At 37.9% G+C, this 24,639-nt stretch overlaps 1 protein-coding gene and 1 pseudogene across 1 annotated transcript in view; both read left to right on the forward strand.

The window, feature by feature from the left end:
* EFHC2 (EF-hand domain containing 2) overlaps positions 1–24,639 on the forward strand; it is a 232,957-nt gene that overhangs the window by 4,569 nt on the left and 203,749 nt on the right. Inside the window, exon 2 of the mRNA XM_037065732.1 lies at positions 21,604–21,756. Coding sequence (XP_036921627.1) covers positions 21,604–21,756 — 153 coding nt within the window. The remainder of the gene's footprint in view (positions 1–21,603; positions 21,757–24,639) is intronic.
* Positions 21,882–24,639, forward strand: part of LOC119000650 (SNW domain-containing protein 1-like) — a 31,841-nt pseudogene continuing 29,083 nt past the window's right edge.

The raw sequence follows: 24,639 nt of genomic DNA on the forward strand, positions 1-24,639 counted from the left end.
TGCATGTTCTTGCTTTTCCTTCTAGCCTGAAAAGTTCCTTTTGAGAAATCAGCCAACAGTCTTATAGGAACTCCCCTGTAGTTCCTAACTTCTTTTTTTCTTGGTGCTTTTAAGATTCTCTCTTTATCTTTCACTTTTGGCATTTTAATTATGTCTTGGAGTGGGCCTGTCTGCATCCATCTTGTTTGGGACTCTCTGTGCTTCCTAGACTTGCATATCTATTTCCTTCACCAAATTAGGGAAGTTTTCTTTCACTATCTTTTCAAATAGATTTCCAATTTCTTGTTCTTTTTTCTTCTGGCACCCCTGTGATGCAAATATTGGAGCACTTGAAGTTGTCCCAGAAGCTGCTTACATTATGCTCATTTTTTTAAAATTGTTTTTTCTTCTTGTTGTTCTGATTGGTTGTTTTGTGCTACCTTGTGTTCCAAATCATTGATTTGATTCTTGGCTTCATCCACTATATTGTTGTTTCTCTGTAAATTGTTCATTTCAATTAGTGCATCCTTTGTTTCTGACTGGATCTTTATTATGCTATTGAGGTCCTCACTGAGTTCCTTGAGCATCTTTATAACCAGTGTTTTGAACTCTGCACCTGATAGATTGCTTATCTCCATTTTGTTTAGTTCTTTTTCTGGAGCTTTGATCTATTCTTTCATTTGGGCCATGATTCCTTGTCTCTTCATTTTGGCAGCCTCCCTGTGTTTGTTTCTATGTATTAGGTAGAGATGCTTTGACTCTATGTCTTGGTATTGTGGCTTGATATAATAGGTGTCCTGTAGGGTCTAGTGGTATAGCCTCCCCTATCACCTCCACTGGGTACTTGAGGTACACCCTTCTCATGTGGGCTGAGTACACCCTCCTCTTGTAGTTGAGCCTTGGTTGCTCTTGGCAGGTCAATGGGAGGGATTAACCCAGGCCAGTCAGCTACAAGGACTGGCTGTGACCACTGACTACCAACCTCTGCCATCTGTGGATTGTCAGTGGTGCAGGGGCAGGGTGGTGGTGTTCTGACATGTATATAACTGTTCACTGGGTGTGCAGTATCTAGAGATTCCCAGGTGGTGTAGGCCAAGGTCAGCCACCACCTGTGTTTGGCCTGGGACCAGTCTGCATGAGCTACGAAGCAATCTGCAGATACAGGCTACTTGTGCTGGGCTTGGAGGTTCTCAGGTGAAGCCAAGCTGTGAACCTAGGCTGGCTGCTGCTAGTGCTGTGCCTGGGGCCACTTAGGAAGAGGTACGGGAGCTGGCGGCTCACTGAGGCTGGCACTTGCTTGTTTGAGAGGATTTAGGAAGTTTTGAAGCACGAGCCACTGCCAGCCATTCATATGGAATAGTCAGTGTTAATGAGCTTGGGTGGGCTCATAAATTGGGTGGCCCAGAGCCTCAAGGGATCTTCAGGGTGGGGCAAACAGTGTTAGCTAGGTTGATGAAGTCATATATGGCACCCTCCTGCTGGCTCTGCGGCTCTGCAGGGGAGGGAGTTCAGAAAAAAGAAAATGGCCTCTGTCTTCTTTCTGTCTGGGAGAAAGCTGTCCCCTAGCCCTTGCCTTGATGCCACATACTTCAGTTGTTCCCTGCATGCCACTGGTGCCCTTCAAGTTGCTACCCTGGTGCTGGAACTCAGAGGAAGTGAGTCTGAGTAAGTCTGTGTGTGGGTTCTTTAAGAGGAACTTCTTGGGAGTCAAGCAGTTTCTTCCACTGACTCAATCCCCACTGTTTTTTTTTTTTGCAGCCAGAATTTGTGGGGATTTATCTTCCTGGCAGTAGAATCCTGGGCTGCAGGGCCTGGTGTAGACCTGGGACCGACCCCTCACTCCTGAGATATCACTCCTAAATTTTTATCCACCACATTTGGGTGTGAGACCAGCCTATTGAGAGTCTCTACCCCTCCTGCCAGTCTAGATTGATGTGGTTTCTTTAGTTCCGTAGTTGTCAGACTTGCATTCATCTTGATTTCTGCTGGTTCTGAGTGGTTGTTCTATGGTTTAGTTGTAATTTTGATGCAGTTGTGCAAGGAGGTGAGCTGTGTTTACCTAGGCCATCATAATGGAGATCTAGTACTTATATCATTCTTTATTAATTTCAATTTGGAGAAATTTCACACTATGGCAGTAGCATCCAAAGTTCCATAGCTAGTAGACTGTGGCATTAAGATTCAAACCGCTGAGATTCAATCCGAGTCCAGAGTCCTGCTTGGTGGTGTTTTTGACTAATAATTTTTTGTTTAGATTAGTGCTTTTTTCCCCTGTTTAAGAAATATTCCTTATACCAAGGTCATGATGATATTTTCCTGTTTATCTTCTGGAATTCTTGTTGTTTTTACCTTTCATGTTTAGCTCTATAAATCTAACAAGAATAAATTTGTGTGCATGTGTATGAAAAGAGATAGTGGAAAAGTTGCATTTTTTCCTAGATGGATATTCATTTGACACAAAGCCATTTGTTAAAGAACAAATTCAACTCACTTTTAAAGATCTCATTACCTTTATTCAGTGATCTAAGAATGGGGCAGCATCCAATCTAGCAGATAGGAAGGAGCTCTGAAGAGCTATGCAAGGCAAGATACTTTGTAGGTAGATGGAACAAGAACCAGAAAGTTATAACTGGATTGGTTATTGCAAAGTTTCTTTCTTTGTAGGGGATAGTATGGGATTATCAGGCAGATTACCTAACTGATGCTAATCAAGAGATTCATGCTTGCCAAGTTGAAGATTCTACTTTTGGTAGACCTAAAACAGTAATTAAATTTTAGTTTGGTGAATGGGGCTTAGCAACTCCATTTTAGGTCTGTTCCATTGTCTATAACGCATTTTCTGGGAAAGGCCACCATTTTCCACTTCTTTTGCAGAGCTTTGCATGTTATAAATTAAGTATGTAAATATGTGTGGGTCTGCTTAGTCTCCTGAGTGTATTTTAAAAATTATTTATTTACCTTATGCCTCAGATCAATAAGTATACACGTGTGAGACGGAGAGAGGGGAATGATCTAGGGAATGACAGTATATGTACTTATTAGGTATCTTGGGTGGCCATTCAACAAATCAGTATTTATATATTGAATATCCTAGTATGTGCTCAAGTAAGGTGGCTGCATTTCAAAAAATTGTTGCACTTGTCTTGGGACTAGATGTGCTGCAAAAATGATATTATTTCAAGAACTTGTACATGGTTAAAGATTGAATGTTCTCTGGCATAGACTGGTCAGAAAGTCAGTAAAGCCAAATCTGGCATTTTTATCCCTCTTCTCCCTCCCCAGCCTCAATCATAGGACCTTGCTTGCTGAATAAAATTTTCAAGTTAAAAATCTTGGCCTCCTGGAGATAGTATAATTATTGGCTGTTTGGTTCTAAAATTATAATACAAACTAACTTTTAACGCTTTTTCTCAGAAATTAAAAAGGAGCTTGTTTCCTCCCTTAATTAGTTGATGATTTCTGTCCACAGCTAGCTGAGGTACAACCTATACTTTTATCTCTGAAATACAAAAACTATTGTGCTTTCTAAAATATAGGCATTTGTATCACTGATGACATTAAATTTGATCTGAATTAATTGGATACCTTTGGGAAAGATCACAGCTAAATTCCAGACACACAGTATCTTTTTAATTTTTTTTATTTTTTAATATATTTTATTGATTATGCCATTATGTCCCATTTCCCCCCTTCATTCCCCTCCACCCTGCACACCCCTCCCCCACCATTTCACGCCTTTAGTTCATGTCTATGTGTCACAAGTTCTTTAGAGTCTATATTTCCCCCACTATTCTTGTCCTCCCCCTATCTATTTTCTACCTACTGTCTATGCTATTTTCTGTACCTTCTCCCCCCTTCTCTTCCTCCCACTCCCCTGTTGCTAACCCTCCATGTGATCTCCATTTCTATGGTTCTACTCCTGATCTAGCTGTCCTCTTAGTTTGCTTTTGTTTTAGATGTGGTTGTTAATAACTGTGAGTTTGCTGTCCTTTCACCATTCATATTTTTTATCTTCTTTTTCTTAGATAAGTCCCTTTAACATTTCACCTAATAAGGGCTTGGGGATGATGAACTCCTTGAATTTAACCTTATCTGAGAAGCATTTTACCTGTCCTTCCATTCTAAATGAAAGCTTTGCTGGATAGAGCAATCTTGGCTGTAGGTCTTTGCATTTCATGACTTGGAATACTTCTTTCCAGCCCCTTCTTGCCTGTAAGGTCTCTTTTGAGAAATCAGCTGGCAGTATAATGGGCACTCCTTTGTAGGTGACTGACTGTTCCCTTATCTGTTGTTGCTCAGACACATAGTATCTTTTTCTAACAATTTACATTCTGGATTTGTACTAAGAATCTCAGGCATATTGTCAAGCATGATAGGATATTAATGTTCAAAGGCACATTTCTAGCCAAAGCTGAAAATTCTTTCTCGAGTATTTTGGACAGATGGTTATATAGTTGATTCTGAAAGCCTCTAATGAATAATAAGAACACTTTCTGCTTTTTATGAAGCTACCTTGCCACAATCTTTGGAGAGTTTGTTGTAAATTGTGTATCATCTAATTTATAGTGAAGCAACTGTTTCCTTAAGAAGAAACACATTTGAATTCACAACAGTAAAATAAAAATTCAGAATCTCTGTCTCTCTTACAAAAAGGGGCAGGCAATACCTTGAAATTTATTTTTATATAAACTAATATAAGCCTACATATTAATACATAGGGAAAATTGTTCTGTGGGAAATTTACCAGTGATTTAAATGATAAATACGTGAAAGGGAAAAGCACTATCAGTACTACATAATACACATACTGACTTAATTATGTAATTTTAGATAAGTCAATTTAAACTTTAGCTCAATGAAAAATATAATCATAAAACAATCACTTTATTCACAAGGTGGAGGTTTTCCCAATCTAAAATTCGACTTAAAGATTCTCACTTTTGTTCTTAGTGGTCAATTCCATTGCCTTAAAATAACTATACCAGATCCAAACCCTTTAACCTGACAGCTGAAGCCATTAGAGTTTGCCACTCACTTTGTGAGAGCAATTTAACGAATCATGACAAACTTTCAGAGTAGAATAGAGTAAAAAATCAGAGTGTATTATGCTTGGGAATGGTAAATATTGTTTCATGAACTTTTGCTTCTGTTACGTGTGTATGTGAACTGTATTGAACTAAAATCTATTTGTTATTGTAGTTGTACTTTGAGTTTGAAAACCACCCTCGTTATAACCATCTCACCAATTCTTATCTCTCTTTTAAATTCAGATCTTCAACTTCCTTAAAGACCAGATCTAGTTCTCACCCTTTAGGATGCCTCAACAGATCGTATTCACCGTTAACCATTTAAAAGTGTATACTTAAGTGGCATTTAGTATATTCACAATGCTTTGCAACTGTCACCTCTAACTATTTCCAAGACATTTTCATCACCCAAATCTTAATTTTTTTACTCCAGAGGAAACTTTGAAATAATATTCAGGTCTCAAGGAACTCCTATGTAAAAATGATTTCTACAACACATGATGTGTTAATATAATCCATAGGTTGTAGATATATGATGCAATAATGATATCTCTTTTGAGTAAAGAGTAACAGTGCTCAGTAGATTTGTTGATTTTAGCAAACTTATTCCTTACTATGTGTAGTTTCCCTATGCCACAATGGATATCAACTCTAATGCAAATGCGAATGCAATAGAGGAAACTTTAGGGTATTCTTTCTTATGGTAAAATTTCCTACTTGATTTTTCTCCTTTGTCCCTTATCTGAGTAAGCCTAAGAATCCTCTCATAGCTTCTATTATTAGATGGTGCTATCAGGTATGAGCTGGGATATATCATATGAGCAAGTGTAATTTTCTCCCCTATTTAAAACAGAAAATGACGTTTAGCCAGATTTTCTGTAGAAACAAGTAGTTAAGTGTAGTTTACCTTTCTTTGCTTTTTATACATTTATAAAATTCTTAGGGCAGCATAATACATTTCTGTTCAATAACTGTTTTAATCCAAGATGTGATTTAGTTTTTCAAAAAGTGTACTCCATTGATTTAATTTAAATAAAGGTTGTGAATTCGTTTTAATTAATGCCACTTACAACATGAAAATATGTTGACAATATTAAATAAGTAAAGCCATTAAAACCATATGACAAAGTAACATGAATAAAAATATAGCCTAAGACACAATTTTATATGAGACTTAAAAATTAAGTTTTTCCTATTGACTGACATGATCAGGCTCAAATATAGAGGTGTGGCAGTGTCAGGTTTAGACAGTGGCTGATGAATGTCATAAATAACTCAAACTCTTTTTTAAATTTTTTTTTAGATTTTTAAAATTTATTTATCTTTAGAGGAGAAGGGGAGAGAAGGAGAGAAATATCAATGTATGGTTACCTCTCGTGAGTCGCCTGCTGGGAACTGGCCCACAACCCAGGCATGTTCCCTGACTGGGAATCGAACTGCGATCGTGTGGTTCACAGGCCCATGCTCAGTCTACTGAGCTACACCAGCTGGGGCAACTCTTTTTATCTCTTAATTCTGCCTTCTTCAGAACAGGCTTTTTTTCCCCCTTAGACTTGTGTCCTCATGGTTTTGAGATGGTTACCTCAGTTCCAGATATCACAACTTCTCAACCATGTTCAAAATAAGAGGGAAGGAAAGGGAGGGAAAGGGGCTCTCATATCAGAAAACAAAGTGTTTCCCAGACATTCAGTAAGTTTTCCCCTTCCATCTTATTGTCTAAAATTGAGTCACATGGCTATCCTTTGCTACAAGGGGCATTGGGAACTTGATTTTTTGCTGTCTATTTTTGGAGCTGGGAAAGAGAAAAGGGAGTAGTAAATAATGGCTGTTGGGAGTCAACCACAGACTCAGTACCTGTGAGTCTAGATGCTCTCCTGAGCCCTAGTATTCCTTTCTTTAAAAACTTTTTAGCTGTGTTTTTTAATTATACCAGTGACACATGAGTACATCATCATTTAAAAATACTCAAACAGTACCATTCTTTCTTAACAATCTTTTTCATAATGGAAAACAATCCTAATACTCCAGTTAAGCCAGCATGCTCACTGTCTGTCCTTTGAATATATTTTGTACGTTTCCACTCAACTATTGGTTTACTTACCCCCTTCCCTGATAGCATTCTCTTCCTCTTTCCATCCAGATCCTGACCTTCCCTAGAAACTTGGCTGTAATCCCCTGTCCTCCTTAAAGCTTTCCCTGATCACCTCAGCAGGAGCCATCTCTTTGTCTACATAACCCTGACCACTCATCATCCAGACCACTCATTTACTGCCTTATTTCCTGTGTTGTGTTTTGGGTTCTTTTTTTGTGTGATTGTGATGTTCTTGGCTGAGTGTGAAACTGCGACTGATTGCTCTTTGAGTTACCCTTCCTTACCCAGGGAAGGCCCTTAATAGGTGCCTGTCAGCTGTCCCTGTATACCTGTAGCAGCTATGTTCAAAAACTACAGGGGATAAGCACAGCTTGGGAGAATCTAATAATAATTTAATTCTAATTTAGAATTAGCTTCTTGTTTATGTCTTCCACCACTGCTGTGGAACAAAATACATATTTCTTATTTCAGCAAGAGTGAATATAAAAGAGGAAGAAAATAATTTGGTTTTGTGGCTTAAATAGGTTATGAGCCTCTCAGGATATGTGGCTTAGATGAAGTGGCCAGGACAGCATGAAGATATACCATGCAAGTTGCAACTCAAAGCCTCTCTGGGGCCTATTGTGCCATGTAAACGGACATTGGTTTCTTTCCTTGTTGGCATCCAGTTTGACTTTTTCCAGAGGCAGCATATTTTTCTCTGAGCACTCATCAGGCAGGACCCCTTAGGAGACCAGTCTCCCAACAACAGGATCCCAGATATGAACTAGTGCAAAGGCAAAGGGGTTTTCTGGGCCATTTTCTGAGATGTTTATTCCTGTTTCTACAGTTGTAGAAAGGGTAGGACCAACTGTGTATGTGTGTGTAACTCTCCAAAGCAAAGAGAAGGGACAGGTGGTCATTTTTACTCCATCATTAACCAAACCTCAGGATCCCTAAATTTGACCTGGCAACTACACTGTGACAAAGTAACCAGCTTGGCCAGTTAAAGGATAAACAAATTACTTGCTTTTCTAACTATGTGTTTGGCATCCCAAAAAAGAGAATGGCCACAATTCCTAGAGTTTTGGGGGCAATAAAATCAATTTGCATGGCTTAATGGTTGATTTAGATTGTGTATTCTTCTTCACATGAGTTTGGTAACTGAAACAGATGTTTATTTTATCATTTATAGGACTATTGCCATCTCTTTTCTGTCGAGACTCTAGTCATTTATTGTTAATCAGTGTTCGTGTTTACTTAATACTTTATAAAGGCACCTGAGTGGAACCTCTCCTAGTTACCTATGAAAGTAGACCTTCTCTTTATTTTATTTTATTTTTTAAAAGATTTTATTTATTTATTTTTAGAGGGGAAGGGAAGGAGAGAGGGAGAGAGAAATATCAATGTATGGTTGCCTCTTGTGGGTCCCCTGCTGGGAACTGGCCTGCAACCCAGGCATATGTCCTGACTGGGAATCGAACTGCGGTTGTTTGGTCCACAGGCCTGTGCTCAATCCACTGAGCCACACCAACCAGGTCTCTTTCCTTTTATTTTTAATTGAATTTTTTATTGAGGGCATTGTAAATTCACATGTAGTAAGAGATAACATAGAGTACCCTTTATCCAGTTTTCCATCAGTAACATTTTGCAAAACTGTAGTATAATAGCACAACCAGGATATTAACATTAATATAATCTACCAATCTTATTCAGCTTTCTCAAATTTTACTTGTACTCATGTGTGTATACTTAGCCTATACATTCCATCACATGTGTAGGTTACTGTGACCACCATGACAGTAAACATACAGCATGGTTCCATTATCACAAAGATCCTTTTTTGTTGCTGTTTTATAACCACAATCACCTTCTTCCCATCAACCCCCCACCTTACCCGGCCACAATATCCCTCACTCTTGTCAACTACCACTCTATTCTTCATGTCTAAAATTTCATTACGCTGAAAATGTTACATAAACAGGATCATAAAGTAGGTACCTCTTGAGATTATTATTATTGTTATTATTTTAAATATTTTATTTACTTATTTTTAGAGAGGGGAAAAGGAGAGAGGAAGAAAGGGAAACATTAATGTGTGGTTGCCTCTTGTGCACCCCCTACTGGGGACCTGGCCTGCAACCCAGGCATATACCTGGACTGAGAATCAATCTGGAGACCCTTTGGATCACAGGCCGGTGCTCAATCCACTGACCCACACCAGCCAGAGTTAGATTATTATTTTTTCCATTTGGCATAATTCCTTGTATATTTATTCATGTGGTTGTATTTATCACTTTTGATTCATTTTTATTGCTGAGTAGTATTCCATATATATAACACATTTTCTTTAGTCATTTACCTGTTGAAGGATATCTGGATTATCTCCAGTTTTTGGCTGTTATGAATAAAGCTGCTAAAAAACATTCACATACAGGTTTTTGGGTGGACATGTGTTTTCATTTTCTGGGATAAATGCCCAAGAATACAATGGCTAGATCATATAATAATTGCATGTTTAGTTTTATGAAAAACTCCAAGCTACTTTGAGAGCAAATGTGCTATTTTATATTCTCAGCAGCAGTATATGAGTGATCTATTTTCTCCGCATCCTAGACAGCATTTATTGTTACTGTTTTTCATTTTAGCTGTCTGACAGGTGTGTAGTGATATATCACTGTGGGTTTAATTGGCATTTCTCTGATGGCTAATGAGTTGCATATCTTTTCATGTGCTTATTTGTCATCTGTATATCCACCTTGGTAAAATGTCTGTTTATATCTTTTGCATATTTCTACTTGGATTTTTTTTATTGTTGAGTTTTGAGAATTTATACGTTCCAGATACTAGCGCTTTATCTAAGATGTGCTTCACATATTTCCTTCAAGTCTGTAGCTTCTCTTTTCATCCTGTTAACTGTTTTTTGTAGAACAAAAAGTTTCTAATTTTGATGAGGTCTAGTTTATCAGTTTTCCCTTTTATGAGTTGTATTCTTTGGTGTAAGTCTAAGAATTCTCTGCCTAGCCCTAGATCCTGAATATTTTCACCTATGTTTTACCCTAAATTTTTTATAGTTTTACATTTTATTTTCACGTATGTGTTCTATTTTAGTCGTTGTATCAGATGTTGGTACGGCCAGGGTTTTATTACTGGTGTGCTGAACTGGAGTGTTACAAGGAGCTCACTTCAATCTACTCCAAACATAAACACACACACACACACACACACACGCATCACAATTAGTAATCTCCATCCCATGAACAACTCCCTGGTTTTACCTTGGGGTAGACTTTTCTTCATAATATCCATAAAGAAGGTACTAGGACAGATCATTAACTTGTAGTTTCCACCCCCTGCCATTTGTATATAACACATAGCTGCCTTTGGCTTTTCTGTTCTTTTAGTCTTGTCAGTGGAACCAGTTGTCCCTCTTCATAAATCTAGAATTACTCTCAAATATATCCCTTAAGTCAATGAAGGTGATAAATTATACTAATATTTGTTGTGCTTAAATTTGAGGAGAGATTTATTTTTCTCAATGTATAAAGAAAATTACCCTTTAGATCACTTAACCTTATTCTGTAAAGTAAAACCACGAATGTACAATTTTTAGAGATTAAATGCATTAGTTTGTGATACTTTCTACTGGAAATAATAGCATACCTGATCAATAGAGGCTTAAACAAGCAAGGATTTATTTTCTTCACCAAGCAGGAAGTCTGGAAGTAGGTGGCTGCTGACCTACATTTAAAGTCTCAACTTTGCCTGAGCCAGTAGCTCTGCAATCCTCACCTTCATGCCCATCATCCCAAAGTTGCTATTGTAGCTCCAGACATCATATATACATGTCAAGGCAAAAGTGGTGAGCTAGGAGCAGTGTCACCTACATTTGTCCCTTGACTCAATAGGAGGACAAAAGTCTTTTCCAGAATGCAAGAAAAGACTTCTGAAAAAGAGGCCAAGGAAACAAGTGGAGTGTTTAGCCTTTTCTGACTTATAAATGGCAACTGGCAAGGGAGAAGGAATGGGGGAATGGATGCACCAATCAGCTACCAATCACCAATGAGCCAGTAATTTTAGCTAACTCTTGGGGAAGTTTTTAGTATTCTCTCTCTCTTTTAATCTCTCTTTTAAATCCTCACTGAAGAATATGTTTACTGATTTTTAGACAGAGAGTAAGGGAGAAAGGGAGAGGGAGAGTGAGAGCGAAAGAGAGAGAGAAAGATTGGAGAGAGAGAGAGAGAAAGAAACACATTGATGTGAGAAAGAAACATTGATTGGTTGCCTTCTCTACCTTCTCTGACCTGGGATCAAACTTACAATCTAGGTATGTGCCCTGCCTGGGAATCAAACCCATAACCTTTGGGTATATATCGTGACACTCCAATCAACTGACCCACCCAGGCGGGGCCCTTAAAAAAAACCTGTATTTTATTGACTGTGCCATTACAGTTATCGTGAATTTTCCTCATTTGTCCCTCTTCACCCAGCATCCTCCACTCCATCAGGCAATCCCCACACCTTTGTTCATGTCCATGGTCATGTCTGTAAGTTCCTTGGCTACTCCATTTCCTATACTGTACTGTACATCTCCATGGTCATTCTGTAACTACATATTTGTACTTCTTAATCCCCTCACCTCTTCACCCATTTCCACATACCCTCCTCCCATCTGGCAACCATCAAAATGGTGTCTGTATCCATGATTCTGTCTATGTTCTTCCTGTTTGCTTAGTTTGCTTTGTAGATTCAACTGTTAATAGATTCATTTTTTTGCCATTTTATTGTTCATAGTTTTGACAGTCTTCTTTTTCTTAAATAAGTCCCTTGAACATTTCATATAATAATGGTTTGGTAATGATGAACTCCTTTATTTTTTTCTTGTCTGAGTAGCTCTTTATGGGCTGTTAGATTCTAAATGATGGCTTTCTGGGTAGCTTAACCTTAGCTGTAGCTCCCTGCTTTTATGAGTTTGAATATTTCTTGCCAATCCCTTCCAGCCTGCAATGTTCCTTTTGAGAAATCAGCCGACAGTCTTATAGGAACTCCCCTGTAGTTCCTAACTTCTTTTTTTCTTGGTGCTTTTAAGATTCTCTCTTTATCTTTCACTTTTTGGCATTTTAATTATGATGTGTCTTGGAGTGGGCCTGTCTGCATCCATCTTGTTTGGGACTCTCTGTGCTTCCTAGACATGCATATCTATTTCCTTCACCAAATTAGGGAAGTTTTCTTTCACTATCTTTTCAAATAGATTTCCAATTTTTTGTTCCTTTTTCTTCTGGCACCCCTGTGATGCAAATATTGGAGCACTTGAAGTTGTCCCAGAAGCTGCTTACATTATGCTCATTTTTAAAAATTGTTTTTTCTTCTTGTTGTTCTGATTGGTTGTTTTGTGCTACCTTGTGTTCCAAATCATTGATTTGATTCTTGGCTTCATCTACTCTACTGTTGTTTCCCCGTAAGTTGTTTTTTACTTTACTTGGTGTATCCTTTGTTTCCGACTAGATCTTTTTTCTTTTTTTTTAAACAATGTTTATTTTATTTATTTATTTTTAATTTATCTTTAGAGGGGAAGGAGAGAGGGAGAGAAACGTCAATGTGTGGTTGCCTTTCATGCATCCCCTGCTGGGAGTTGGCCTGCAGGGAACCGGCCTGCAACCCAGGCATGTGCCCTGACTGGGAATCGAACCCCGATCCTCTGGTTTGCAGGCCCGCGCTCAATCCACTGAGCTACACCAGCCAGGGCCCAGATCTTTTTTCTTTAATTTTGTTTGAATTGTTGTTCAAGTACAGTTTTCTGTCTTTTACTCCAATCCCAGCTCACCCACCCAGCCCTCCCCAGCTCCCTCCCATTTCCACTCTCCCTAGTTTTTGTCCATGTGTCCTTTATACTTGTTCCTGTAAACCCTTCCTCTTTCCCCCTGAAATTCCTTCCCTTCTCCCCTCTGGTCACTGTCAGCCTGTTATCTATCTTTTTTATGCTGTTGAGGTCCTCATTAAGTTCCTTGAGCATCCTTATAACCAGTGTTTTGAGCTCTGCACCTGATAGATTGCTTATCTCCATTTGGTTTAGTTCTTTTTCTGGAGCTTTGATCTGTTCTTTCATTTGGGCCATGTTTCCTTGTCACTTCATTTTGGCAGCCTCCCTGTGTTTGTTTCTATGGTTCGATAGAGCTGCTTTGACTGTATGTGTTGGTAGTGTGGCCTGATTTAGTAGGTGTCCTGTAGTGTCTAGTGGTATAGCCTCCCCTATCACCCACAATGGGTACTTGAAGTACACCCTTCTTATGTGGGCTGAGTACACCCTCCTCTTGTAGTTGAGCCTTGGTTGCTCTTGGCAGATCAATGGGAAGGATCTACCCAGGCCAGTCAGCTACAAGGATTGGCTGTGACCATGGTCCACCAACCTCTGCCCTCTGTGGACGATCAGTTATGCAGGGGCAGGGGAGATACCTATCTAGGGCCTTTAGGCTTATTTTTATTGATTGGTGCTTTGAGTTGAGTTGTTCAGAAAAAAAATCTGAGTCTTCTGAGGAAGGGGCTACGTATATGTCTAGATCTTATTGATTTAAATTTTGTTTTCCACTCTACTGATTTAAATACATTATTAAATATATAAAACTAATCTTAATATTATATTGAGTTGATCACAGCATCATGAGCACAACATTTTTAAAGTTACATTTGGAAAGAGAGGAAAGTGAGCTTAAAAATGTTCAACATTTTTGACATGGCTTTTTATTTTTATGCTTGGGCTTTGTTTTTGAGTGATTTAGCTTTAATAAGTAATGTTAGGTTTCATGCTCTTGTGGTCCTGAGCCCTAAGATTTCAGTGTACATGAAGCAATTTTGTTGTTATTTTCTCTGGGAGGTTCACAGTATTTGCCGAATGACTTCTTTTTCTATATAAAAGTGCAGAAAAGGAAAGAAAAATAAATTTCTAAAATAAATATGATATAAAGGGAGGAAAAAGCACTATTCATGGAACAGAAGCAAACTAGTACCAAGCCTGATCAGGCAGAAGTATCTAAGAATGATAGTTTTAGGTAATTTTGTATAATATTTTTATTATCCTAAAAAAGTAACTAGAAATGTATTGTTAATATACATTGAAATATTAATTATTAACTGGCTTTCTTTCCAGTATCTGTTGGTGGTTATCAAAGAGTTTCTACAGCACTTTCTAATGTCTGTCCTGCTTTTAAGGGTTCCATCTAGGTACAATGATTTGATCTAATCCCTCCCTTCCAGGTCATGGTGGTGATCATTTTTATTATTATGTTTGTCAAAAGCAAAAGTATTAATTCAACCCTGATTATTTAAACAAGTTAAGGTCTGTTATTTTTCTCTAAGAAGGCACAATCAGTATGAGGCCTAGTAGTGCTTAAGGGCTTGGGCATTGAGTTTATACCCTGTATTCATCACTTAGACTAGTTGAGGGAGCTTGGAAAAATTACTTAAAACTCTGTGCCTGAGTCTTCCCATCTATGAAATGCATAAAACATACTCAGATATTTGCTCTGAGAATTAAAAGAATTTAATGCTTCTAAAGTATTTAGAACAGTGCTACACATTAGCTATTATGGTTACAGGAATGATATTCACACACCTTTAGTTCATGGTGGCCCTAAAGAGCTATCATGTTCTTAGGAGGCACCTCACTCTTTTAGCTTTTGTCATATGGTTGTTAAGCATCTGGACTTTGGAGTGCAGCCTAGAAAGAAATAAAGAGACTAATGTGCTGGAGCCCTGAAAGAGAGGTAATAAATGGATAAACAACTCATGCAGATGACTATAGCCTTCTTCTCAGTTTAGGTTAAGTTTATGGTTTCTGTAGTGGCCCTGGCAACTTACTGATTATTCATTAATCAATCCAAGCATGTGATAAAATTGCTGTTCCGATATTTAGAAACAGAGAAGGGGTGGTGATATCAGCTATTAATTTAATGTGAAACATCAAAAGGAGTCTGGATTTGACTACTGTTTTTCCAATGGTAGTGTCATAAGCAGGATGGGACCCAAGGAGTTCAAATAACAAGAGGCACTGGATCTGGAGATAGTATGTTCCCAATATTGCTATTTGCTAAGACATTTACCTATTATCTTTGCACTGAGACTGAGCACCACTTCACAGTCACTAGGGCAAAAGGTAGGTTGACATGTTGTCCTAAGAGGTTATAATGGCTTCTGTGTGTGTTGGGAGGAGCAAACATTTGAAACAGATGCCTTAAGGGCTTTTACATTATACTAAACAAATCCTCAAGCAATAAGTTTTAAAGGTATAGAATTTTGAATCGAAATTTTGAGTTAATACTCCGATAGTGCAGAAATAGAATTTTGCTTGGTATGTTGATTAGAATGACAATGGAAGTTGACATTATTGAACTTTAAAGAAGTGTGGGTATTGTCCTTATAAAATACGTAGTGTTTGTCTGTTTTTTGAAAATAATATATAAATAATATTGATAAGTAAAATTGTATGTGATAGATATCCTTTTTTTCACCCAACAGTATCTTTTAAGGATCTGTCTGTGTTGCTATATGCACATCTGATGCGGTAAAATGAATTGTGTCCCCCTGAAATTTATGTTGGAGCCGTAACTCCCAGTGTGATAATATTTGGACATGGGGCCTTTGGAGGTAATTAGGTTTTAGATGAGGTCATGAGGGTGGGGTCCTCATGATGAGATTAGTACTCTCATTAAAAAGAGACAGGAAACAGTGCTCATTCTCTCTCTCTCTCTCTCTCTTTCTGTTATGTGGGGACATATTGAGAAGTTGGCAGTTTGAAAACCAAAAAGAGAGCCCTCATTGGCCAACCGAATTGACTGGTACCTTGATCTTGGACATTCAAATCTCCAGAACTGTGAAAGATAAATTCTTGTTGTTTAAGCCATCCAGTCTATGGAATTTTGTTATGGCAGCCTGTGTTAACACAACTAGTTTGTTGCTTCTTAGAAGTAAGGTGAAGTTAACACCCACCATAGTGTACTTATCCATTAAACTATATTTTCTTTTTTTTTCTTTTTTTCCATTTTCACCAATAACTTTATTTTTTTTAAATATTTTATTTATTTATCTTTAGAGGGAAAGGGAAGGAGAGAGGAAGGAAACATCAATGTATGGTTGCTTCTGGTGCATCCCCTGCAGGGAACTGACCCCTGCCGGACACTGGCCTGCAACCCAAGCATGTGCCCTGACTGGGAATCGAACCGCGATCGTCTGGTTCACAGGCCCGCGCTCAATCCACTGAGCTACACCAGCCAGGGCTAAACTATATTTTCTTATCTATTCCATCAACATAGATCTCTAGGTTGCCTCCAACTTATACAAAATACTATGACACATACTCATACATATCCATTTATTGGCTACTATGAAAATATCTCTGAGGTATATATTCAGGGGTGAGATTTTTGAGTCATAGGGAATACCATCCTTAATTTTGCCAAATAGTACCACATTGCTACCCAGAATGATAGTTAACTGATCCATCAACAAAGCACTAGGGTGCCTATTTCCACATATTCTCTCCAACAGTTTATATTGTCTAGCTTTCTAATTCTCACCAGTCTGATGACTATAAAACAGTTTCCAGCCCTGGCTTCTGTAGCTCAGTGGATTGAGCATGGGCCTATGAACCAAAGGGTCGCAGGTTTGATTCCCAGTCAGGGCACATGTCTGGGTTGCAGGCCTGGTCCCCAGAAGGGGCACGTAAGAGGCAACCACGCCTTGATGTTTCTTTCCCTCTCTTTATCTTTCCCTTACCCCCTCTCTAAAAATAAATAAATAAAATCTTTTAAAAAGTAAATAAATAAAATAGTTTTCAGTCCATTTAGAACACTACAACCCCAGATACTCTTTCACTGTATTTTGTCCTCGTTCAAGAAGAGTTTTAGATGTATGTGGTATTTAAATGTGAGGCTTTCCATAATACAGATCTCCTTATATATTTTGCTCTATCTCATCCTCCTTCCAAACTTGAGCTTGTCTATTTTATTAGCCTTGCCCCTCATATTAGGTACTGTCAGCTCAGGTTCTATGCATCATTTATAATCCTTTCCAGAACACCCTCGCCTCTCCTCTCCTGTCTAATTCATCCCATTCCTCCAGGCCCAAGACAGTATCCAATTACCCATAGCACCTCAACACTACTACTCTAGCTGGCAGTAGACAGCTCTGGATGAATAAACTTACCAGAGTTTAGGGTCATATGAACTTAGGTTCAGATGCAAGGGTCTACTCATTACTGTGTAATTGTGGGGGTGGTAGTCAACCTCTCTCTGCCTTGCTTTCCTCATTGGTAACATGTCAGTAATAGCACCTATTACTAGTTTTGTGATGGTGAAATTAGATAATGTATATAAATTCCTAGGTAAAGAGTCTAGCTCACAGTAAGTGATCCAACATGGTAGTTATACTGGTTTTTAGTTTGCTAGTTGTTTTATATATCTAAATCTTGCGTCATCAGCAAGGGTATAGGTTTCTTCTTTAAGGCAAGGACACAATAAGCATGGCGATTTCTTTATAGTCACCATGCTTATTTTAACTAGTATATCTGGCATAAAGCTAGAAACATAGTAAATGCTTAAGAAACATTTACTGGTTTTACCTGAGGTAAGTTTGTGATTTCTGCACATTACTTGCTTCCAAGGAGGGAGTGAATATTGATTTTGTAATTGTTGTTCAAGTACAGTTGTCTCCCTTTTCCCTCACCACTTTCCCCTGCACCAGCCACCACCACCTCCCACCCTAAATCTTAGCCCCTTTTGGCTTTGTCCATGGGTCCTTTATAAATGTTCCTTGACTACCCTTCCCCTTCTTTTTCCTGCCATTCCCCCCCTCTGGATACTATCAGTTTGTTCTTTATTTCAGTGTCTCTGGTTATATTTTCCTTGTTCGTTTTGTTGATTAGAATATTCTTTTTTAAAATAATTTTTTAATTTAATTCTTGTTCAAGTACAGCTTTCTGTCTTATATTGATTATAATATTCTTATAAAATTCTATGTTATTCCAACATTCATTGTAACCAACTCACCTTTTGCTTTGCTGTGGTGATTGGGACTGACTTGTGGTAACCTTTGTGTGTGTGTCTGCCTGTGTGTGTGGTTGTGAGTGTGAGGGAATGTGGGGGGCTGGTTGAGGTGGTAGCTTTGGATCCTCTAAGGAATAGTGTCAGGCTGCAGCTCACCATCCTAACCACTGCCTCTAGCTTTCCTCCCACAGCCTTCTAGAAGGGCTGTTTATCTGCTCAGGGCAGCTGCTGTGGCCTGGCTCTCCTGGGCAGGGCTGCACAGACCCTTCCCATTATTTTAGGCTGCCTTCACTATAAGAGGAAACAAGGTCTTTTCTTTCCTTTTTAATATTGAGTAGTTTATTTTTATTTTTATTGGGGTATAATTGACATATAACATTATGTTAGTTGCAGGTGTACAATGTAATGATTCAATATTTGTATACATTGCAAAATGATCACCACAATAAGTCTACTTAAACATCTGTCACCATACATAGTTACAAAAAATTTTTGTAACTATGTTCTCATGATGAGAACTTTTAAGATTTACTCCCTTAGCCCTGGCTGGTGTGGCTCAGTGGACTGAGTGCTAGCCTGTGAACTGAAAGATCAGTGGTTCAATTCCTGGTGAGGGCCCATGCCTGGGTTGTGGGCCAGGTCCCTGGTTGGGGGTATGACACAGGCAACAGATCCATCTATGTCTTGCACTCTGCTGTTTATCTCCCTCTCTTTCTTCCTCCCTTCCCCTCTCTAAAAGGAAATAAATAAAATTTTTAAAAAGATTTACTCCTTTAATATTTTAAATATGCAGTACAGTATTATTAACTATATCACCATGCTGTACATTACATTTCACAACTTATTTATTTTATAATGGGAAATTTGTACCTTTGACCCCTTTATACTCATTTTGCCCACCATCCCAACCCTCCACCTCTTGTAATGACCAATCTGTTTTGTATTATCTGTGAGGTTTTTTTTAAAATCAGATCCTACATATAAATGAGATAATAAATGAGATCATATGATATTTGTCTTTGTCTGAGTTATTTTACCTAACATAATGCCCTCAAGGTGCACCTAATACCACATTTCTTTATCTATTCATCAACTGGTGGACACTTAGGTTGTTTCCATGTCTTGGCTATTGTAAATAATGCTGCAATTTTAACATGAAGGGGCAGATGCATGTATTTTTCAAATTAGTGTTGTCATTTTCAGATAAATATCCAGAAGTGGAATTGCTGGATTATATGGTAGTTCCATTTTTAGTTTTCTGAGGAACCTCCGTACTGTTTTCTGTAGTGGCCATACCAGTTTACATACCCACCAACAGTGCATGAGGATTCCTTTTTTTCACATCCTCGCCAATGCTTGTTATTTTTTGATAACAGCCATTCTAACTGGTGTGAGGTGATATCTCCTTGTGGTTTTAATTTGCATTTCCCTGATAATTAGTGGTGCTGAACATCTTTTTATATGTATGTCAGGTATTTATAATCTCTTCTTTGGAAAAAATGTCTACTCAGATCCTCTGTCCATTTTTAAATTGGATTTCTTTTTTTCATTTAAAAATATATTATATTGATTATGTTATTACAGTTGTCCCATTTCCCCCCTTTATTCGTCTCTGCCCTGCACACAACTCACCCACCTGCATTCTCCTCCTCTAGTTCATGACCATGGGTTATACATATAAGTTCTTTGGCTTCTACATTTTCTATACTAACTTTAACCTCCCCCTATCTATTTTCTACCTATCATTTATGCTACTTATTCTCTATGTAAAGTGGTATCTCATTGTGGTTTTAATTTGCATCTTTCTGATAGCTAGCTATACTGAACATCTTTTCAGGTGTCCCTGGATCCTCTGTATGTCCTCCTTGGAGAATTGTCTGTTCAAGTCCTTTGCCCGTTTTTTAATTGGGTTGCTTGTATTCTGAAATCTCTTCTCTTTCAAAGGTGATTTTAGTTTTGGGAAGTCAAGAGTTTCAGGACACCAAATCTGGGCTGTAGTGGGGCTGAGTCACCTGGGTGATTTCATGTTTTGCCAAAAGAACTCTGCAGAAGATGTGGTACATGAGCAGGCATGTTGTCATGATGAAGCTGCCAATCACCAGTTACCCATAGCTATGGCCTTCTGAATCATCTGAATAGTTTCTGTGGAGGAATGTTCAAGCTTAATGTAAAATTTGATGCATATTTTTTTCTCAACTCAGTCATTTTGAATGTGAAGGCCGCACAGTACATATGCTCACTCAATGGAGTCTACCACTCCCACCGACTAGTACAGTGAAGTTGTCATTGTTCATGCATGCACATTCCAGTCCATTCTCCTTGGCTGCCAGTTGAAATCAATGTCACACAAACCCTTCTTGATATATTAACAATCATTGGACTTTTTCCAGATAGACCTCATATGATATTTATTGTATCACATACTGTATATATTATGTTATCTTGAATTTGCTAGTTATCATTTCCATGCTTATATTATCCATAAATAATAATGTATTTTTGAATGTTTTCAGACTTTACAAATGTAGAATTATCAAATTTAATGTACCCTTCTACTACCTATTTATTTTACTTGAAATATTTTGAGATTTGTCCCTATGGATAAATGTAATTTAGACCTCTTTATTAATATTCCATTTTATAAAGAGAAGATAATTGAGGTATCTTTTCTGTTATTGATGGACATTTATATTGTTTCCTAATTTTCACTCATGTAAACACTGCTATAACAAATTATCTGATAAATAGCTCCCTTTGCACAACACAAAAGATATTTACGGGTGAACTTCCTAGTCTGTAGGGCATATACCTTTCATTTTGCTAGGTATTGTCATAACTCAGAAGGATTCTTCTGCTTTACTTTCCTTCTAATACTACATGTGAGTTGATGTTGGCCAACATAATTTGCCAGCCCTTGGTAGCATTTTCCAGGCTTTTACCTCTCTGCCCAGATACCCAGAAAAGATGGGAGAGAAGTAAGGAAGAGGGAGGTTATGGTTCTGCAATTAGGAGGAGAATGTCAGCTCTGTGGAATTTCCTGTTATATATAGTTTAATGAGCAAAAGTTTTTGTTCTCTGTTTTGGTGAAAATAATATTATATTTCTGTTGGAAACTTACATTTTTTACTCTGAAGTAGAGGAGATATTCCCCCCTTGTTTTTGTTCTTTGCAAATAAGTGGAATATGCCAATTAGCAAGCTAATGTTCTAAATGTTCACTTGTGGTAATAGATATTTTTAAATGTTTTAAATAGCATGGAGCATTGGGCTTATTGTTATTGCTCTCCAAAGTTTCAAATTTGTTAAAATGAATTGAATTTAAAATGTGACACAACTTTATGGAGAAAGATTGATTATAATTATTTCCCACTGTAATATGCATTATGTAATGGGAATAATAAATGATAGGAAATGTGCTTACCTTTTAAAACAAGTAAGAAAACTCTTAAAGAGCAAGTTTGGCCATTTTATATTATCTCTTGTGTTCACAGGTGGGAAAGGATAAGTTCCACAGAATGCTGGTGACTGAAGGTAAACCTGGAGTAGGTGAACTGCCTCTCAGGCAAAGGTCGAAGCCTAAATACAGTGTGTTTCCTAAAGAAATGGGAAGTGGAATACCATCCTGGGTAGCTTTTGATAAGCAGGTAAGTCACATGACATTGGGAGAAATGCAATCTTAAAATGTTACATGTACTAAATATTAAGTAGATTTGAGAAAATAAGAGTCCCGATGTAAATGTTTAGGCTAGTTTTTCTGAAAAGACAAATTATGGAGCAAAGGTATGCCAAACAAAGAAAAGGTATCCCTGTTTCTGTTTCTGATCAGGCACATAGGTTGTAGGACGCCAAATGTTCACCTTTCTTGGCTAGTGCTTATTAACTTTTCTTTTAATAATTAATTATTTTCAAATTATAGTTCAATATTATTTTGTGTTAGTTTCAGGTGTACAGCATAGTGGGTAGACAATTATATACATTAAAAAGTGTTTTTCTTGATATTTTATCTACCCACCTGGTGCCATGCATAGTTGTTACAGTATTATTGACTATATTCCCTATGCTGTACTTTATATCCTGCTGACTATTGTATAACTATCAATCTGTACCTCTAAATCCCTTCACCTTTTTCACCCAGTTCCCCAACCCCCTCCCCTCTGGCAACCATCAGTCTGCTCTCTATATCTATGAGTCTGTTTCTATTGTTCATTAATATTGTTTCTTTAGATTATACATATAAGTGAAATCATGTGATATTTTATCAAACTTTTTCTCATCTTCTCCCCTGAACAGGATAAGCTGTTCTATAGGCCATCACTTTTGTTTATTCAGTTGCTATTAACTAAATAGTTTTGTTGGATTCTCAATGTGCCATTGCATAGCAACAGAAAGATGCCTTCTCTCCTTTTGTCCATACCAATTATGGTTCCCCTCCCTGAGGACCAGACGGTGTAATGCCAACACTTGTACAAGTGAAGGAAAGAGATGCCATTATCAGAGAAGTGCCTGTACTTCTTAATGTGTATGTTTATACAAATAGCACACACATATATCGTGGCATATTGACAGTTGACAAAGGCAATCCATTTGACTATCTTAAAAAGGAACTAAGATCAAAAGGAAAAAACCTAAGATGACCAATTATTTCTCATTGCTGTGTTTATCAACAACCCTGTATCTCTGCCCCATGTTCTGTTCTCCAAAACAAAGACTGTTCTTAGATTATTTACATCCTATAATTAAAATATAACTTAGGTAATTAGATAAAGAATTCAAACTTTTATATACTGTTTATCAGTTGGTATTTTTAGCAGCTTTTTAAAGTATATTTTATTGGTTATGCTATTACAATTTTCCTAATTTCTTGCTCCCCTTTATCCACCCTCTGCCCTGCACAACTCTGCACCTTCCAGCATTCCCCCACCAACTTAATTCATGTCCATGGGTTGTACATATAAGTTCTTTGGCTTCTCTGTTTTCTATACTATTCTTAACCTCTCCCCATCTATTTTATGCCTACCAATTATGCTTCTTATTCTCCATGCTTTCCCCTCCCCATTCTTACTCTCCCCCTCCCCACTGAAAACCCTTCATGTGATCTCCATTTCTTTGTTTCTGTTCCTGTTCTAATTGTTTGCTTAGTTTTGTTTTTGTTTTTTACATTTACTTGTTGATAGTTGTGAGTTTGTTATCATTTTACTCTTCATAGTTTTTGATCTTCTATTCCTTAGATAGGTCCCTCTAACATTTCATATAATAATGACTTGGTAATGATGAGCTCCTTTAACTTGACCTTATCTGGGAAGCACTTTATCTGCCCTTCCATTCTAAATGATAGTGTTGCTGGATAGAGTCATCTTGGATGTAGGTCTTTGCCTTTCATGACTTTAAATACTTCTTTCCAGCCCCTTCTTGCCTGCAAGGTTTCTTTTGAGAAATCAGTTGATAGCCTTATGGGAACTCCTTTGTAGGCAACTCTCTCCTTTCCTCTTGCTGCTTTTAAGATTCTCTATCTTTAATCTTGCATGACTTAATGACGATGTGCCTTGGTGTGTTCCTCCTTAGGTCCAACTTCTTTGGGATTGTATGGATTTCCTGGACTTCCTGGAAGTCTATTTCCTTCACCAGATTGGGGAAGTTTTCCTTCATTATTTGTTCAAAGAAGTTTTCAGTTTCTTGTTATTGTTTTTCTCCTTTTGGCACCCCTATGATTCAGATGTTAGATAATTTAAAGTTGTCCTGGAGTTTCCTAAGCCTTTCCTCATTTTTTTGAGTTCTTGTTGCTTTTTTTTTCATTCTATTCCAGTTGGATATTTATTTCTTCTTGTTGTTCCAAATTGTTGATTTGAGCCTTGGTTTCCTTCCCTTCACTATTGGTTCCCTGTATATTTTGCTTTATTTCACTTTGGGTAACCTTCACTTGTTCCTTCATTTTGTGACCAAGCTCAATCAATTCTTTAAGCATCCTGATTACCTGTGTTTTGAACTCTGTATCAGATAGGTTGTTTATCTCCTTGTTGCGTAGCTCTTTTTCTGGAGTTTTGATTTGTTCTTTCATTTGGGCCATATTTCTTTGTCTTGGCGCACCTGTTACGTTGTAAGGGGGTGGAGCCATAGGTATTTGCCAGGGTGGGGCAACCCTCTTTGCTGTGTTGTGGCACTGTATGTGGGGGAGGGGTCAGAGATGGAACAATGCCATGCACTTGTTCTGCTCTCCCCTCACTCTCGCATGAACCCTTCTGTGAGACTTGGAGTTTCTCCGGCCCTTGCAATCCCTGCAGTATTTTACAGCTAGCTTTGAGTCTTCAGTTTCCTGTTCAGCCAGCCCTGCCTTACCCACATAGTCTGCTGCCTTGCTGTATATCCTCTCCTTTCAGCTGCATGTTTCTACCCCTCCTACCAGTCTGGGTGAATGTTTCTTTAACTCCTTGGTTGTCAGAATTCCATGCACTTTGATTTTTTGGCACTTCTGGTTGTTTATTGGTTTTAAATTGGTTGTTATCCTTCTTTTGGTTGTGTGAGGAAGCAAA

This window comes from Sturnira hondurensis, unplaced genomic scaffold (genome assembly GCF_014824575.4).
Source record: "Sturnira hondurensis isolate 20B ecotype Veracruz unplaced genomic scaffold, ASM1482457v3 Scaffold0016098, whole genome shotgun sequence".
Lineage (NCBI taxonomy): Eukaryota > Metazoa > Chordata > Mammalia > Chiroptera > Phyllostomidae > Sturnira > Sturnira hondurensis.